Source organism: Cynara cardunculus, assembly GCF_001531365.2.
Source record: "Cynara cardunculus var. scolymus isolate 2C chromosome LG 6, CcrdV1, whole genome shotgun sequence".
In the NCBI taxonomy this organism is placed as follows: domain Eukaryota; kingdom Viridiplantae; phylum Streptophyta; class Magnoliopsida; order Asterales; family Asteraceae; genus Cynara; species Cynara cardunculus.
This window is the reverse complement of record NC_037533.1, coordinates 19,506,827-19,524,111: the sequence shown is the minus strand read 5'-3', so window position 1 is coordinate 19,524,111 and position 17,285 is coordinate 19,506,827. Positions and strand designations below refer to the sequence as shown.

General features: G+C 35.9%; 1 protein-coding gene across 1 annotated transcript; it reads right to left on the bottom strand.

Annotated features, from left to right (window-relative positions):
- Positions 1-1,198: 1,198 nt before the first annotated feature.
- On the bottom strand, positions 1,199-15,969 carry LOC112514484 (pantothenate kinase 2-like). Its single transcript, XM_025120976.1, has 22 exons — positions 15,412-15,969; positions 13,897-14,109; positions 13,425-13,447; positions 13,067-13,183; positions 12,864-12,983; positions 12,014-12,108; positions 11,850-11,943; positions 11,476-11,607; positions 10,730-10,842; positions 10,383-10,575; positions 8,884-9,092; positions 8,280-8,324; positions 8,158-8,206; positions 7,891-7,973; positions 6,998-7,114; positions 6,624-6,687; positions 5,703-5,849; positions 5,052-5,207; positions 4,608-4,691; positions 3,307-3,501; positions 1,893-1,964; positions 1,199-1,464 (listed from the first exon to the last, which is right to left on the bottom strand). The coding sequence occupies exons 1-22, from the start codon at positions 15,569-15,571 to the stop codon at positions 1,375-1,377; spliced, it is 2,571 nt and encodes an 856-aa protein (XP_024976744.1). The 5' UTR covers positions 15,572-15,969; the 3' UTR covers positions 1,199-1,374.
- Between the last annotated feature and the right edge of the window lie 1,316 nt (positions 15,970-17,285).

The following is a 17,285-nucleotide window of genomic DNA, read 5'->3' as shown; positions in this document are numbered from 1 at the left end:
AATTCCATAAGATTGGAACAATAAATTACATGTTTCATCCCTGTGGTTAGGTGTTTTTTACGGTCCTTGTCCCTCTTTTGAAAATTCAATGGAACTTGTCCTTGTGGTTGTGTTTTTTTACCGAGTTACACCCTTGTGGATACAGTTTTTTAACGAGTTTGGTCCCTGTGGTTGTAATTATTTAACGGGTTCAATCCATAAATAAATCAACAACCTGGGTTCCTATTGTTGCATTAAGTACTCAACTCATTGTAAAGATACAACCACAACGAGACAATCTGTTAAATTTTCTGAAAAGAACAAGGATTGTTAAAAACATATATAACCATAAGGACGAAACATGTAATTCACTCTAAAAATTGTTAATTTGTTAATGTGAATTATCACAATTTTCCGGTTATTTCAGTTTCATTGTTGTTATATAAATATGTTTAAACATTATACACGTAGTAGGATAAGATATACCGAATAACTGTGACACTGTTGGCGATGAAATCAGATAGGAATGAAATCGTATAGGGTTTAGGGATGGCTTTAATAGGTTGTACCATTAGCAATAGAGGTTGTCTTTAAGAGTTTTTAAGAGTTTTAAGAGTTTTTAAGAGTTTTAGCCAAATAAATTATAAGATAGTATAGATACACGTAGTAGGATAAGATATACCGAATAACTGTGACACTGTGTAGTACCATTTTTGAATACTTCTAATATTTTAAGCAAAAAAAGTTGATTATCGACAACTTCAACCAGCCCCACACAGAACCTGTCTCTAAGGACACCAGTGTGAGGCACGTTCTTTGGTCACTTAACGGTGGAGGCTAGCGGGAGAGCCCTAGATCAAACCGAAGACATGTCTTGTGTTTGGACAAAGTCACTCCACCTCTTTACCAACTGAGCTGCACGACAGAGGCTTTGAATACTTCTAATATATCAAGTAATACTTGGTTTACCATAACCGGTTACAGATGTTCATCACTACTCGCAGAGGACGTTCCCTTTGAGCTTCTTAATCCGGTGATAAATCACATTGTGATCGATAAAGGATAATTTTTCTCATCGATTATTGATTTGAACGAAGTTCCTAACAGTTAAGCTGACTCGGATACCCACAGTTCCGGACAACCAACCATGAAGACCGAACAAAAACCATAACATAGAAAGTGAAAAGCTTCAAAGGAAGAAGATGCATAACAACAACAATTACAAGATTCATTTGTGAATAATATTGCATGCACCCATGATTTGTTTGAAATGTACATGCCCTTCTATAGATGTTAAAATAAATCTATAGACAAAGGTCGGAATACGGCGTTCTAATACAAGATCTTAAAGATGTTAATCAAGACAGGAGTCGAACGATACAAGGAGAAGGTTTTCTATCTCGCAGGCTCGTATCTGCAGACACAATCATATATATTCCCTCTGATCAACTTCTCCGCCAACCGTTGATTCTTAACCATCGCAAGCTACAAAATATTCATCCAACAAACAACGGTTAACATTTCAAGAATCACACAAGATCAAATCACTATCTGAAAAGCAATGTAAAGGGTGATTAGTGATTTTTTTTGTAATAGTGGGTGCCCAGGCCAGTTTGCGTACACCTAGACTAATCCCACGGGACCCTGAAGATAACAGCTAGGAAAATCCCCATCGACCCTAAGGAGTCTTGAACCCACGACATATGAGAAAGATCCCCAAGATCAAGTCTTTATTTGTCGGTTAAACTGGCCCTCAAGGTTATGAGAGATTAGTGTTGCACCATTGCATTTAGAACTTAGTTTCCGACAATCACATTTTCACAAAAACGCCATTTTTGCAGTATAAGAAGTATGCTGGTTGTTTGGAAGCAGTACAATAGTAACATATGATGGAAGAACCTTTTCCTTTTTACCTTTAGAGTATCACATTTGAATCGGGCATCATAATTGGTGTGCAAAGCTCGTCCCATGCCTTCCAAAACAACCTGTATGTTAAGAAACACGAGCAAATGATATACCAAATGACTCATCCTTTACTAGATTAGTTGTTAAGGGTACGTTTGCTACACAGGACATAACATAACATAACAACTAACAGGGATCTTTGTTCCATGTTTGGTAGGACTTTTATGTGGAACAAGCTTGTTCCACCCCTACCGCATGGAACAGGGTGGAACAAGATGGAACAGACTTATATTTTACCAATATAACCTCAAAATAAAACTTAATTTTCTTCTAAAACATCAAATAAGTCTCCTTTTTACATTTTATTCATTCTTTAAATTTTATTTATTGTGTTTTATGCTTTTTAAACTTTCATTTTACTATCCTCAAAATATTATTTTTATATGGTTTATATATTTTTATTAATTTATATAATTTGTTATATATTGATAATAATAAATAACGTAGATTAGAGATAATATAAAAATTGGAAACCATATAAACTTTTATTATGGTTTCATTTTAATTGTTTTTGACGAAAAATATATAAACAATTCATTAGGTGTAAATTGGTCATTTTACTTGTTTTGTTTTGCCTCTTCTGTCCTGTCTGGACACCAAACGCGCCCTAAGATTTTACATGGTATCGGAGTCAAGGTCTACCACTCTAGGGAAATTTGTACTCGTCTAGCCCTATCCCAACAACTTTGGAACAATCCGTGCCCGTCTAACCTCCGTCAGAGGGGGCGTGTTAAAGTCCCACATCGGCTAAATTGGACCTATAATATATGTGGAACCTCCCTTCTTTCACAAATGACTGTTTTGGAAAGCTATACGGGGGTTCCACATATCCTCACAAAGTATCGGATCCAAGGTCTACCACTCAAGAGACTCAACACGCTGGGACGATCTATACCCATCTAGCCTCCGTCAGAAGAGGTGTGTTAGAGTCCCATGTCGGCTAGAATTAGACCTATTCTCCTCAATATATGTTAGAACATTCCTTCTCTCATACAGGACTCTTTTGAAAAGTAATAGGGGTTCCACATATTCTCCCATGATATCAGAGTCAAGATCTACCATTTTAGGGACTCAACACTCTGGGGCAATCTATTCCCGTCTAGCCCCCTCTCAACACTCTTGGACAATCGTGCCCGTCTAGCCTCCTATTATCCACTAGACTTGGACCTATTCTCCTCAATTTACGTTGGAACCTCCCTTCTCTCCGAAAAGACTCTTTTGGAAAGTAATCTAAGGGCTCCACATTCTCACCGTTGCAATATTAACAAAAAGGGTGGAAAGAAGCTATCATAATCCACAATCCCAAGATGAAGAAAACAAGAGTAATAATAGCATGCATGTGTTTATATCAAAGCAACATACCAAATCGGCATCTTTTGCAGCAGCAGCTAGCTCAGAGCTAACCTGCCTCAAGTCGATGCACGGACTCCCACATCCATTTTCGACAACCATTAAACGAGTTGAAGATGGCTTCTGTTTTGAACCTTCTTGAATATTGATCATTGCATCAACAAGTAGACCGCCAGCTTCAGCAGCTCCCCGGAGAATGTCACAATGCTGCAGTTTATGATGGTCATTGCATAATTTATATTAGAAATTGGCCACCAAAAATTTACCCAATAATACAACAAAAAAGATGCATAGTTTAAATGCAGGAAGCTGCCATAAAAGCAATTTGGACTTGGTCTATTTGACCTCTAAAGTCAAACTCTACTTTCTATTGTGGATGGAGGGTCATATATGATACAATATATGTCCCCAAAATGTACTCACTTCGTCCCAAAATAAACGTCCACAATGTAAAAGGCACACAGTTTTAGAAATATGAAATTATTACTTTATAATTAACTAAGAGATCTCCAACAGATTCTCCAAAGTTTTTTCAAAACGGAGAATCAAAATCTCAAAAAAGAAGTTGCATACAACTCCAACAGATTCTCTGTTTTAGACTTTTAGAGATTACAACATTAATTATAGAGTAAATTATGATTTTCATTCCTGTGGTTTGTTAAAAATTTCGATTTTCGTCCATGTGGTTTAGAAATTGCAGTTTCATCCCTATGGTTTGTAGTTCATTGCTATTTTTTCGTCCTCACAATTTACAATATATTGTTGTTACGGTCCTGTGGTTTACAATTCTTTACCGTTTTGATCCCTTGTACTTAAAGGTAAGAATTAGTCCAGGGACGAAAATAGCAATTCAATGAACCCACAGGGACGAAAATCGTAATTTACTCTTAATTATATTATTAAAACCTTGTATATATGTAATAAAATATTTTTTCTCACATAAACTTTTTAAAATCAAGGTTCTTATTGGTGGAAATATAATAAAAAATTGTTTCTCTCTCACGGTAATCATTTTTGGGGAGTTCTCCAAGTTTAGAGAATTTCATACATTCTCTCATGTTTCCCCATTTTGGAGAATCTGTTGGAGCAAAATTTACCCAATATCTCCATTTTGGAGAATCTGATAGAGATGCTTTAAATGCCTATTTTACTCTTAACAATGGAGGCAGTAATGAATTTCTCCATCTCATAAATAAGCGTAGAACTGGAAAGTGGAAGCTTACTTTTGAAAATGGACACTTATTTCGGAAGAAACTAAAATAGAAATATGGACGCTTATTTTGGACAGAGGGAGTAATAGTACTTTAGCATACCTTGGCAGCCTCGGCAACAATTTCCGGAAGTTCCACTGCAGTAACGTCATTTAGTGCTGGAAGAGAGTTTGCAACCAGCACAACCTGTAAAAAAACATGTTTCGATCAAATTGTTTTGAAAGCATTCAACTTAGAAATGACTTAGTGCCTGTTTGTTAGCAGCTTAACGAGCTTAATGGGACTCACAACTTATTCGGTCAGCTATACATGACTGTTTGGTAGTAGCTTAATGATATAGAAAGTGGCTTATCTAGTAAGATTCTAGGGGGAGCTTTAAAGCCAAGTTTTTCCAAACCTGCCCCTCCCAATTAAGAAACACGCTCCTTCCATCTAGGAAAAACCCTCTCAAACAAAAACCTTCTCAACCTGTACAGACATATTAATCCCCACAAATAGCTTTATCCATATAGAACTTGATGAAAAACCAACCAAACAGCCCCTTACTTCAGTTCCACGACGTAGGAATTCTCGTGCAAGTGGAAGCATTCCTAGAATAATGTCAGCACCAGAGTTGTCAACAAAGAGCAATGCCCGTTTATGACGTTGAGGTTTTTGGGCTCCAAAACCCATTTGTTCCTTAAATGCATCAAAATCGTCCACCTGCAATACATGCACTTAGGCATTTGTGTTCCTTATTTGTTATTAACAAATACTCCCTCCGTCCAACAATAAATGTCCACAATGAAAAAGACAATGTTTTAGAAATGTGTAGTTTTTACTTTTTAATCAGATAAACGAAAATTTAACCCTCAAAAATGGAGGGGAGTAATGAATTTCTCCATCTTATCGTAAGGGTAGAATTGGAAGGTAGGCACTTACTTTTGAAAGTGAACACTTTTTTTTGGAAAAGGGGACGGAACCCCAGAAAACCTTTATAGAAAAATAAAAAGGACTTGCAAAAATCTTAAAGGGGCATACCCATTTTTACAAAACAAAACATCTACCCAAAAAGTATTTATTTTGTGAAAAGTGGACACTTATTTGAGACAAACTAAAATTGAAACGTGGACGCTTATTTTGGGACGGAAGGAGTAATCTGTTGAACATATTGGACTTATTTTCTTTACCAATGAGAATATGTTCAAATCCACTTACCCGCCAAGGTCTTTGCATCTTTTTGCGACTCATTCTATAGATTTCGATAATTGTTCCTTTGTGATATAGGTCAACACAAGCACGAGATCCCCAATCAAAGATATTTGCAGCAAGAACACCTTCAATTAAGGTAACGAGTCTTGTTTCCTAAAAATAGAAGACATTTCCATAAACTAAGATACAATAATGTTATACGACATGTAAATAAAGTAATATCGAAAGTATTCATCTCAGGGTGATTCCATTTCAGGTTCCATCAAGATCTTGGAATCATTTTCTTGACATATATAGAAGTGATAAAAAAAAGTAGGATAAACTGCACAAATATGCTGAACTAAAGCCCTTAGGCATGTAGCTCAGATTGCAAAGAGGTGGAGCGACTTTGTTCAAAAACACAACAGGTTCAAGTTCGACTCATGCGCGAGACGGGCTTGAACCCCTCTGCTAGCCTCAGCCGTTGAGTCAGCTCTGAAATGCCTCCTCACATGTGGTTCCTAGGGGTCAGGTTCCCCAATGGGGTCGGTCAGGATTGCCGGTAATCAATCTTTTGCTCAAATATGCTGAACTATAATCGTAGTACAACATTTCAAATTTGCAATCAATACGTTTCATTGTTTCAAGTTAAAATTCTTTTTAAGTGCTCGACTTTTGGATGAAAACTGCACCATACTATTTGGAAATCCGTATTGAACCGATCATGTCCGATTGCACGGAGTCTCGCCTGGTGAGAATCATTTTAGTCCTTCTATTCGTCCGTGAGTTCTCTAGATCACCTAAAAGTTAATATATCTAAACTTACAAAATTACTGACATGTGCAGCTGGAAAACTTTTGGCTCCTTCCTCGATTCATTCCTTTGGTTTCATAATCACTTCTATCAGGTAATTCAGTACAAAAGATGTATTAGAAATTGGGATCATACCTCACTCATACTATCAAGCTCCATGAGAAGGTCGGGCAAAACAGCAAGCGACGCCTCGTTCTCCCTGATAAGATCCAAATATTTGGGGGAAGGAAAAAGATCAAATGAAATCAAATAAAGTCTACAAATCATAACCTCGTCACAAAATAAATGTGATGTTTTCCTTTTTGGCAGAGTTTCAATCCGAAAACTATATCTTTTGTCCACATTAATCATCACAAAATATCAATGGAAGATTTTGGTCCACAAAGTTCCTCCATTTGGTCATAACTAAAGGGTATATCAGATATACTCCCGATTTTTGAACACAAAATTCATATGGGTTTCAAATTAAAAGAAACATTAATTAAAGATTCATCTCCCTAGATTGATACCTCTGTTTTATAGTACTATAGGCATCAAAAAAGTTGAACTCTCTCAAGCATTCTTCCCTCAACTCCAAAAGGTTGGCGAGTCCTAATTTCCCATATGCAGCAGGCTCCTCCATCAACCTGTGCGCACAAGCAGAGATACATACATACAAAGTCATTACAATTTCACAAGTTGCATAAAATATGTAGCCCCTGGCTGCAAAAGGTGCAAATTTTAATACTTAACCCGCAGTTTAGAAACACATTTAATGTGGGATTCATTTACTGCTTATGAATTTTTTAAGATTTCAGAATCTGACTAGCCTTTATCCACCCATTTCTATTAACAAAACCATTAGGGCCCGTTTGGTTTCTGGGATGGTTTAAAGGAAAGTCTGGACTTGAAATCCCACAAACATGGAAATTAGAAATCCCATTCCAAGTCCTACAAACCAAATACACCAAAGATTCAAAAACCTTCCACGAAATCCAAATCCCTCAAAAACATTACGTCAAATCAAACTGGCCCTTAGTGTTCCCAGACCATGAAATAGAAAATTTGAACTTTTCTGGTTTACAAGAGTGCACTAGGATTATTTTCTTTTCCTACTTCCCTCTTCAAGTATTTTTAGGTAAGGGCAAGATCTCGTTGCCTCTCACACTTTTCACAAGTAGGGGGTCTTTATAGAAACAATCGCCCTAATCTTTGGGTAAATGACGGGTCTGCATACATCTCACCCACCCCGATCCCACCTTCGAACAGGATGGTCTCGTTTGGTGTGGTTTAAAGCTTCAATCTACTAAAGAAACATGGTTAAAATGATATTAGGAGAAGGTTCATTCTAGTATACAGTTATGATGAACATCAGAGGAATTTAATTCCGACTTCCCACATATATGTATATGATTTGTAGTACCTTGCCAAGTGAGCAGAAAATGCACGAGCAAATGCATCACCTCGTCTTCTAGCATCATCTGTTCCACCTTCACTCGCCACTGCCTGCATATTCAACATCAAGTTCAATATGAGAATGTTAATCTTGAGCATACTTTTTTATCAAGCTTTAGAAAATGCTATATGGGAATTGGACGCCAAAGGTTAAGATTTTATCCTTTGAAATAATCAAAATAAGGTTCGCTTGGTGGTTTAAGAACGCTCCAAACCCGAAAAAGGAATCGTTTACCTTATCAACAAGATCTGGTATATGTTCAGATAGCACAGTGAACCAATATCTACATCGAGAAGACATTTAAATTAAGAATAAAAATTCTCATATCGAAGAAAAAATAGTTACTTAAAACTTACTCAAGTTCATTGGGATCTGCGAGATCAATAGTGTTTGGTTCATAGCTGAAAACAAGGCAACGTAAAAGCATCAGGGCCAAGAAAGAGTACTCTATCCTTCCACAAGCAAATGCTAGTAGCAACCTTTCTTTTTTTCTCTCGTAATAAATGAACCCAAAGCATTTAAATCTTTTGAACAACCTTTATATCCAAAAACTTTGGTTGCATGATAATTTGTACAGTTTTTTAAGAAACTCGACTACACTTCAATATGGTATAAGGTCCACTCTTAATCATCATTTCTAGTCATTATATAGGTTATGAAGAATTATTTAACCCGTTTTTGAGAGCATACGAATATTTATTTGTAACAATTCTTAGAGGAAATTATTCATATTACGGTGAGCACAAGTTCAAACTTCAACAATTTATTTCATGGGAAAGGGGAAAACGAGTTTATATTAGTTTATGGATTTTTGTATATAAAAAAACATATAGGGGTAAGACTACCATATGGATTAAAAAAAACCCACATAAAGGAGATGACGACTTCCAAACATACATACGTACGTACGTACATACATACATACTTCAGACAGCATGTAAGCGAGAGTAATTTGCATACCTTTTTGGGTTAGCTAACAAGGGGAAAACTTCCAAAGAAGGAACTAGATGGAGAACACCAACATTCAAATTACTTTCATCCGAACGTAAGGTATCCCCTTTTGATGATGGAGCCTCAAAGCCACCTAGACCAGTGGTTCTTGGAGAAGCCATCGGAACAGGATCAGTAATTTGAGTTCCCTTTTGTACAAACTTTTCCATCCAAGATATCTGCAATTAGATACAGGTACATATACTTACAAGACCACATCGATAATCATATAAAATAAAGCATTCAACTAATGCTCTAAATTTACAAAAAAGAAAACATATCTACTGTCACAGAAAAGCACACACATATATTATATACAAAGGTTGCAATTACACAAACAACTTAACATAACAAGTGACAGAATGACCTGAAATATTCAAAATCTGAATCAAAATCCAACTGAGATAGTTCAAAATTTGCATATCATGTGACCAAGAATATTTGATGAAGAAGTTCAAATGAATCGGCACATAGACTCCAAAACGAACATTGCCACATGGGTTGTATACATATGTCTTACCGAAATCCATAACAGAATCCAATTGAGATGGTTCAAAATTGACATATCATGCTACCGAGAATATGTGATGAAGAAATTCACATAAATTGGCACATGAGCTCCAAAAGAGAACATTGCCACATGGGTTGTTTATATACATCATCTCACCTGTTTGGACAAGGCCCCAATTATAATTTGTTGGTCATTTCCCTCTCATCCATTAATGCACAATTGGTAGTTCACTTGTCACCTTGTTAGATCTATAATTATCAATATCAATATGGCCCAGTGTTTTGTTTTAAGCACGTATTCTCTTTTAGGGAAGCAGCTTTCTTTCTTTCTTTTATTAGTGGAGAGTGGGGTCATAAATAGAATTTATTCCAAAGAACCCCTCTCTGCTTTGAATCTATTCCACTTGGTGTATATTCTTGAAAAAATATATCAAAGTTCACCAACAACCGTAAGAAAACCATGCTGCACAAAGGAGTAGCCTTACCAATTGGTCCAAGATCCAATTACGTAATCTTCCCATGCACAATTCGAATTATTACAAATATTTTGAAAATTATGATAGTGTTTCCTCCTCTCTATTGTAATTCTGATTTGATCCTCCGTCAGTAATTCTTTTACATATGTAACTGTAGGGCTATGAGAAAAAGCATAAGGACAACCATAAACAACTAAAAAAAACTCTTCACAATTTATTTGTAAGCATCAAATATAAGAATAATTACATTATATCATAAATGCATTCAAAATTCATATAAGAACTTGCCACTTTAATCGTTGCAGCTACTGATCTAAAATCTTAGGTTGGTTAGAGAACAATAATGCTTAAGAACATGAAGTATAACGGTATAACCCAATAAACAATAACCAATAACCATCTATGTCGAATTTCAAAGATTCATGTGGGTGGTTGATCATATGATGTCAATATGTCATTTTGTTCAATTGATCGTATACTTGCCTTCTCATTTAGATTCCCCAATGCAGGACCATGGATCTTTCCTCCAGTATATGGTGCACCCATTGGAAATCTTTCAACTAGTTGATGGACCATCAAGTCATCCAACCCATGTTTCTCGTAGCTCATAAATGCACCTAAAGCTCCTAAAAAGCCTTCATGACGCAAAAACATAGCTTGTGCACCTCCTTTTGACCTAATATAATATAAAAAATTCTAAACTATCAGAAGTTCATTTACCACTTGTTGAAGCAGGGAAGCATTTAGGAAGGAATTTCCTAAATTGATTTGCTAAAATCTCAAAAGCAATGGTAAGGAAAAGATTGATTAGATTGTCTTTAGTAGCGTACCAGAATTGGATCGCAAATGAAATTGTGTCCATTGTATAAGCATGACCCCTAATAAAGAATCCTCCAAAAAATATCCGCTTAATCCCAAGTTGCAATGCAGTTAAATAAGAAATCTGTAAAATGGAATTCAAATAAGATCCATCACAAATAGTAAATTTAATATCCCTCCATGCCATGAAAATTGTAACAATTACCTTTTTGGGTCCTCCTAGAGAAAATCAACATTTGATTTTCTAGAAAGAATCCAAGTTACATGTTTTCCGATACTGATGATTGAAATTAAATTAATGATAGGGAAATTAATAGAAATATCCATTTTCAGGGATCAAATTCATTTCTTAGCCATTTCTCTCCGGAATTTTCAAAAATATCACTACCTCCGCAAGTGGCACCTCCGTGACTTGCGGAGGAGCTAAAAGACAGAAATTTTCACTTTTCACCCACTTGCGGAGGTGCCACTGGACCTGGGTGAAAAGTGATATTTTTTTGTCTTTTAGCTCCTCGCAAATCACGGAGGTGCCACTTGTGGAGATGTGATATTTTGGAAATCTCCGGAGAGAAATGGCTAAGAGATGAACTTGGTCCCTGAAAATGGCTATTTCCCTTAATGATATTGATTAGGGTGCACAAGATTCTTTATTTGTCTTATTGCCATCTATATTTATCAATGAAATTAATTTCATGATGTTTAGCATATTGGTATGTCCTATCTTGCATACAAAAATCTAGCAATTTTTATCAAATACCTGGCCGATATTGTAAGAAATCATACGCAGGAGAGACAAAGAAATGTCTTCAGGTCTATAGTCTTCAATCTCCTTGTTCTCTGAAATTGCCTTGCCAAAACTTGAAGCAATTGTTGACGCAGAGAGTCCAATCTGTGATGACATTTTATGTTAAGGTACTCATACCACAAAAGTAAAAAACCAAACGAACCCAGTAAATCCCACCTGGAGGTGGGGTCTAGGGAGGGTAAGGTGATGCAGACCTGATCTCTGCCCCAGAGAATAGAGCAGTTGTTTCCATGAAGCCCTCATAGGAGTAAAAATAAATGATATTTGCATGCATGTTGTTAGACGGAAACATGGTAACATAAAATATTCTTGAAAATGCATACTACCTTTGAGTAGTCCAAGCCACCATAAATGTCTCCAACTAGCATGTCTACAGCTCTATTGTCTCCCCTTTGACTAACCTCCAGAAGTTCATCAAAACTGTAATATTATTGTTAGTAAGAGTCATGTAAATAGAAATCCAATTACCAATATGACAGAAAATGAGCACCTCTTGCACTTCGTTAACAGTTTTCCTAAACCCCAATACGTACCGCCACCCACATTTGTCCCACTAACCCTCTCAAACTTCCCATCGCCATCAACCTGTATCAATGTGTAAAATTACTAATCCTTATTCTCAATCAAGCAATACGATATTTAGTAGACAACAGATAATTTCTCCATCCAGTTTAAATTTGTTTTTGCACATAGTTTATTATATATATTTGACTAGGGGCAGGTTCAAATGAGAATCGTAAAAATGTTGAGAACCATGAAACCAACTATTCGTGATGGATATTAATGATGAATATCATCAATAATGAAAATGAATGATATAATGAATAATACTCATGAATATTTTAGGGTTATTCTTATTCATCATGAATTAGTTGGTTCTCGGGTTCTCAAAATATTTACGGTTACCAAAAGGTCTTTGGCCTAGCGGTATCTGAGCCTTTGGCCTCCTATGAGGTCAGGGGTTCAAACCTCACCAAAGGTGAGGAGGGTGTGTGAGTTTATTTGTTGCATTTGCCGTATATAAATTTATATACTTCAAAAAAAATACAGTTCTCATTTGAACATTCCCAGATATGACTATTAGTCAAAGATCTAAAATATCCCTCAACAAGGACAAGATAGAAGAATCTTTTGAACTAGAATGAACGACATCTGGATTTTGCAATGATTCCAGTGGGTGAAAGACAGTTTGGATTGAAACTTCGTCCAAAAGGGAAATCTTGCATTTATTTTGGGATATCCGAAAAAGGAAACTATTGCATTTATTTGGGATAACCGAAAAAGGAAACTATTGCACTTATTTGGAATGGAAGGAGTAGAAAGACATGAAAAAAGACTACCTTCATCATGCTGACACCAGATCCAATGTTAACAAGAAGATATGGGTACAACTCATTATGGTCTATCTGCACAAACTCCTTATGGCCTTCCTTATGAGTGAAGGCTTCATGGCGAATTGCCTACGCAAAGGTCATTTTATAAATCTTAGCCACATGGTCATAGAAATTAACAAATAAAGTTCACATAAAGACTTTAGAGACACCTTTAGCAAAAAGTTTGCACCGGCTACAAGACAATCCATCTCATCTTCTTTTTCAATGCTAACCCCAAGTCTTTCTTTAAATAGATCTGCAAACTTGTATGCTCCACCACCAGTAGCCTTTTAAAGATTCTAATAAGTCAATAAAGATGCAAAAATGGTCCTGTTCTCTTTGATCAAATTTACATTTTTTTCATTTTGTAGACCCCAGGTGTGAGAAGAAATGAAGATGGGATTTTGGGTCCCATTTGCTTGATCATCAAGTGAATATATGGTGTAGATTTTGGTATCATGGGATAGGCAGGAATGACCGAAGTGAACACAAAAAGATCTGATACTGAGTAAAAGAACACGTATATACCTTGATAACTGCATTGTTATCATCTGGAATTGCAGGTTGCAGAAACCAATGTCCATGTCATACGTGATAGAAACAAAATTAGATGCGGAATATAAAACGATCTCTATAACAAATCTACAATGCACTAACTAGGAAAAAAAATGAGTAAAAAAATTACATGAAAAATCAGCAAAAACTAAGGGTGCATTTGGTACTCAGATAGGAGTTGACAAGCGAGAGTGAGGTAGGCGGGTGAAAGAACTGGAAGGTTTTAGTGTTTTAATCTGACATGGGTAGTTTAGTAATCTATCAATCAGTCCTGTCCTAGTTTAATGTCATGCCAAGTGGGACAACAAGATTTTGTTCTGTTATGTCCCTCGTACCAAACGCACCCCAAATGCTCTCAGTAAGAAATACACAACCAGGAAACTAAAAGATCACAAAATGCTCTGTTAGAACTTAGAAGTAAACAGAGTAAGAAAAAGAGTTATACCTCCTCGATGAAGCTGCTTGGAATGAATGAAATCTAAACACTCATTAATTTTGGTTGTTTCGAACTTTACAAAATGAAGCCTCCCTCCAAGAACAGGGAAACTCCTCCTATGACCATTGATAACACCAAATCTCTTTTCGGAAGACTTCTTTCTCTTATCATTGCATAAAGAGTCTTCATGTCTTGAAAAATAGACCAACTTAATGAGAGAACCTGGTACAAATTATTGACAACACAAACATCAGACGGTTTTACTAGCAATGAACTTGAAAACAAAGAATATCAATTGCATATGAGAAGAGATTAGCTAAAACAAGAATGGAAACCCAATACTTAGTGCAACATAACACTATATATACACACACACACATAAGGTCAGGTTCATGGGAAAATCGTAAAAAATTTGAAAAACTGAGGAATACCTGGTAACCATTCATATACACGGTATGTACATGTGCACACAAGTAATTTGTTCGGTATGCACATGTGCATAACATGCAAACGTGCATAACATGCAAACGTGCATATAAACCAAGAGACACCTTCAATTACTTACAGATGTGCATATTGTACAGATGAATGATTACTATGTTGTTCGTCGGTTTTTCATTTTTTGGGGGGGTTTCCACTGAACCTCCCTCCATATATACAAACAAGCACACACACACACACACACACACACACACACACACATATATATATATTAGCAAGGCAATGGTGTGGATACATAGTCTCATAGGACTGTACACTAGAGCATAACTTCATAACTCCAACTCTATGATGAATTGAAGAGGGATGAAAGGCCAGGTGGCCAGCACCCCAGTATTCTGTTAAAAAAACAGTTTTATGACAGTTGGGATGACTATTTTTGCAGTCTTATCCTTTATGTCTCTGGTCCTATTATAAAATAAACCAAACTTGCGTCATGTACTACCATTCACAAGATATATAATAAGAATCTTAGTAAAAACCTTGGATTTTGAGAATGTGTGGAACCACAATAGATTACTCCCCAAGATAGCCCTTAAGGAGAGAAAATAGGTTCCAACGTATAAGTCTAGCCAATGTGGGACTCTAACATACCCCCTTCTTCAACGGAGGCTAGACAGGCACAGATTGTCCCACTATGTCAAGAGGGGTTAGACGAGTGAGGGGGCTACACTAGTACAAATTAACTAGCAGTGTCAAGTCCCTAGATTGGTAGACTTTCTCTCTAAAATATGTGGAACCCGAGTAGGTTACTCTCCAAAAGAGAGATTCCAACATATTCCAAGTCTAGTTGATCCGGGACTCTAACCATATGCAAATTGTTAAACTACGAAATTCCTATGTCTTCAATTTCGTTTCTTGCAGTTAGTAAGGGCTTGGGTGGGAAGTTTATGCATGCAATCTTTCCCTTTCTTACTCCATTAAGTAAACAATAAAAAAAAAACACCATCAATTACAAAACAAAATCAATCTTTCAGAATCACTATCAGTTTTTACAGATTCCCAAATTAGAACAGCAAAAATCACCTCCAATATCCAGTGCCAAATGTGATATATCATCAGATTGATTAGGCAACAAAATTGTGGGATCTCTCTCTTCAAAATTCCCTTGAATTGCTGCACCACTAAGATCAAGCAGTGGCCGTGAAGTTGACCGCTGAATTGAAGTCCCAACCGGTCGCACCATCTGCTCTCCTCCCTCTTCTCAACTCGTTTCTTGATGTCTTCTTTCAAAATTGCCACCATCTCCCATAAATGGTTGGTCCCTTCCATCACTAAATCCAATAACCAACCTCCACCTAATCACCTCCTACCTAGGTCAAAGTCCAAATCGGGGTACGAATTTCTTGACTTCATTATTACACAATTCAGAAATAGATTATGTAAATCGTCATCACCAATAAAACATGCACACTCGAACAATCATTAATGAATAGTTTTCAACAAACGTGTGCGTCAAGAAACATGCAAAATTCATCCGATTATCCACATGAAAAGTAAGGCAAACGAAACGAAATTTGGTACGATATCGATAAAATAATGATAAAAAAAGATGAGCTGATGACTGTAGAGCAAGTGAGATGACAAAATCAAGATTGGGCGGCCATTAACAGGAGGGAAAGATGAAATTTGGAATTGAAACCAGTACTGATAATAATCCAACAAAGATTAGTGGTAAAAGAAAGACGAATTGAAATTTTTGACCTCATAGTCAAGGGACGAGTTATTCACGGTTGTTTGCTTGTAAGTTGTCGGATGGGTTTGTGCAAAATTTAAATGATCATAATAATTGAAGTTCTAATGATATAGCATAAAATGAAATGTAATTGTTTGGTAATTGTTTACAATAAAATTATGGCTCTTAACGGTCAAGGGAGGTGCATAATACAAAATCGTTCAGAGAGTTTTAGAATCATCATGAGACATACTTTTTTTTCCAAACAAAATTCACCATTAACGATTTAGAAATTGTCTCTTAATGGAACTATTAAGAGGTAAACAAACAAATGTAGGATCTAAATCGTTAAGGCTAAGAGATGAATTTTGTTTGACAAAAAAGTTTACCTTTTAATGGTTCTAAAACCCTCTGAATAATTTTGTATCATGTACCTTGATGTATCCCAGAACAATACATTTTTGTTACCGCGAGATAAATGTAAATTGGATTCATGGAACAGGAGAAGGATTTCTCATTCGATAGGGCCTCATTGGTAAGTGTTACAAGATCTCGTGCATTATAACTCATCGTCCTGAACAATTATATTTCATTGTACACTATATCATGAGAGCTTTTAATCATTCTGCACCAAACCATTCAACAACTGTCAAACAGCTCTAAATAGAATAATTCATATGCAAACAAACTACCCCTTATACTCATAAAAAAAAAGTTAGTGATTTAATTAAAATATCGTTTAAGACTATATACCTAAAAATCCTAAGGACAATACATAACAGTAGTCCAAGAGTGTGTACACAACATGAATGGCTAATAAAACGTATTTTTTTCTTAATTTTGAATATATTTTGTATATTTTTTTTATTTAAAATATAAAATACAGTACTTTATGGATCGAATTATCAGACAGTTAAGTATTATTTTGATGATCTTAACTTTTTTACTGGTTTTATTTGAACATAATTGTGCGTCTGTATTAAAGATGGTCAAATTGGTTTTGGCTTGAGACAGGGACAGACTGGAGTTGGTAAGGACTGATTATGGCTCGACGGTTTAGGACAGTTTGTACATGAGTCTGTTTTTTATTAATAAAAATTAAGTTTTTCATAAATTACTAGAACCGTATTTGCGCAATGCAACGAGATACATCGTGATTTTAATATTTCATTTTATTATTTATCTCAGCTGATGTTATAATATGGCTTTATGTGATTTTGAGAAA

Coding starts and splice junctions, on each gene's coding strand:
- LOC112514484 (XM_025120976.1), bottom strand. CDS start 15,571: ATGGTGCGACCGGTTGGGACTTCAATTCAGCGGTCAACTTCACGGCCA. Junction 11,944..12,013: donor CTGTTAACGAAGTGCAAGAG/GTGCTCATTTTC, acceptor ATAATATTACAG/TTTTGATGAACTTCTGGAGG. Junction 5,850..6,623: donor AGCTTGATAGTATGAGTGAG/GTATGATCCCAA, acceptor TTCTATTTTTAG/GAAACAAGACTCGTTACCTT.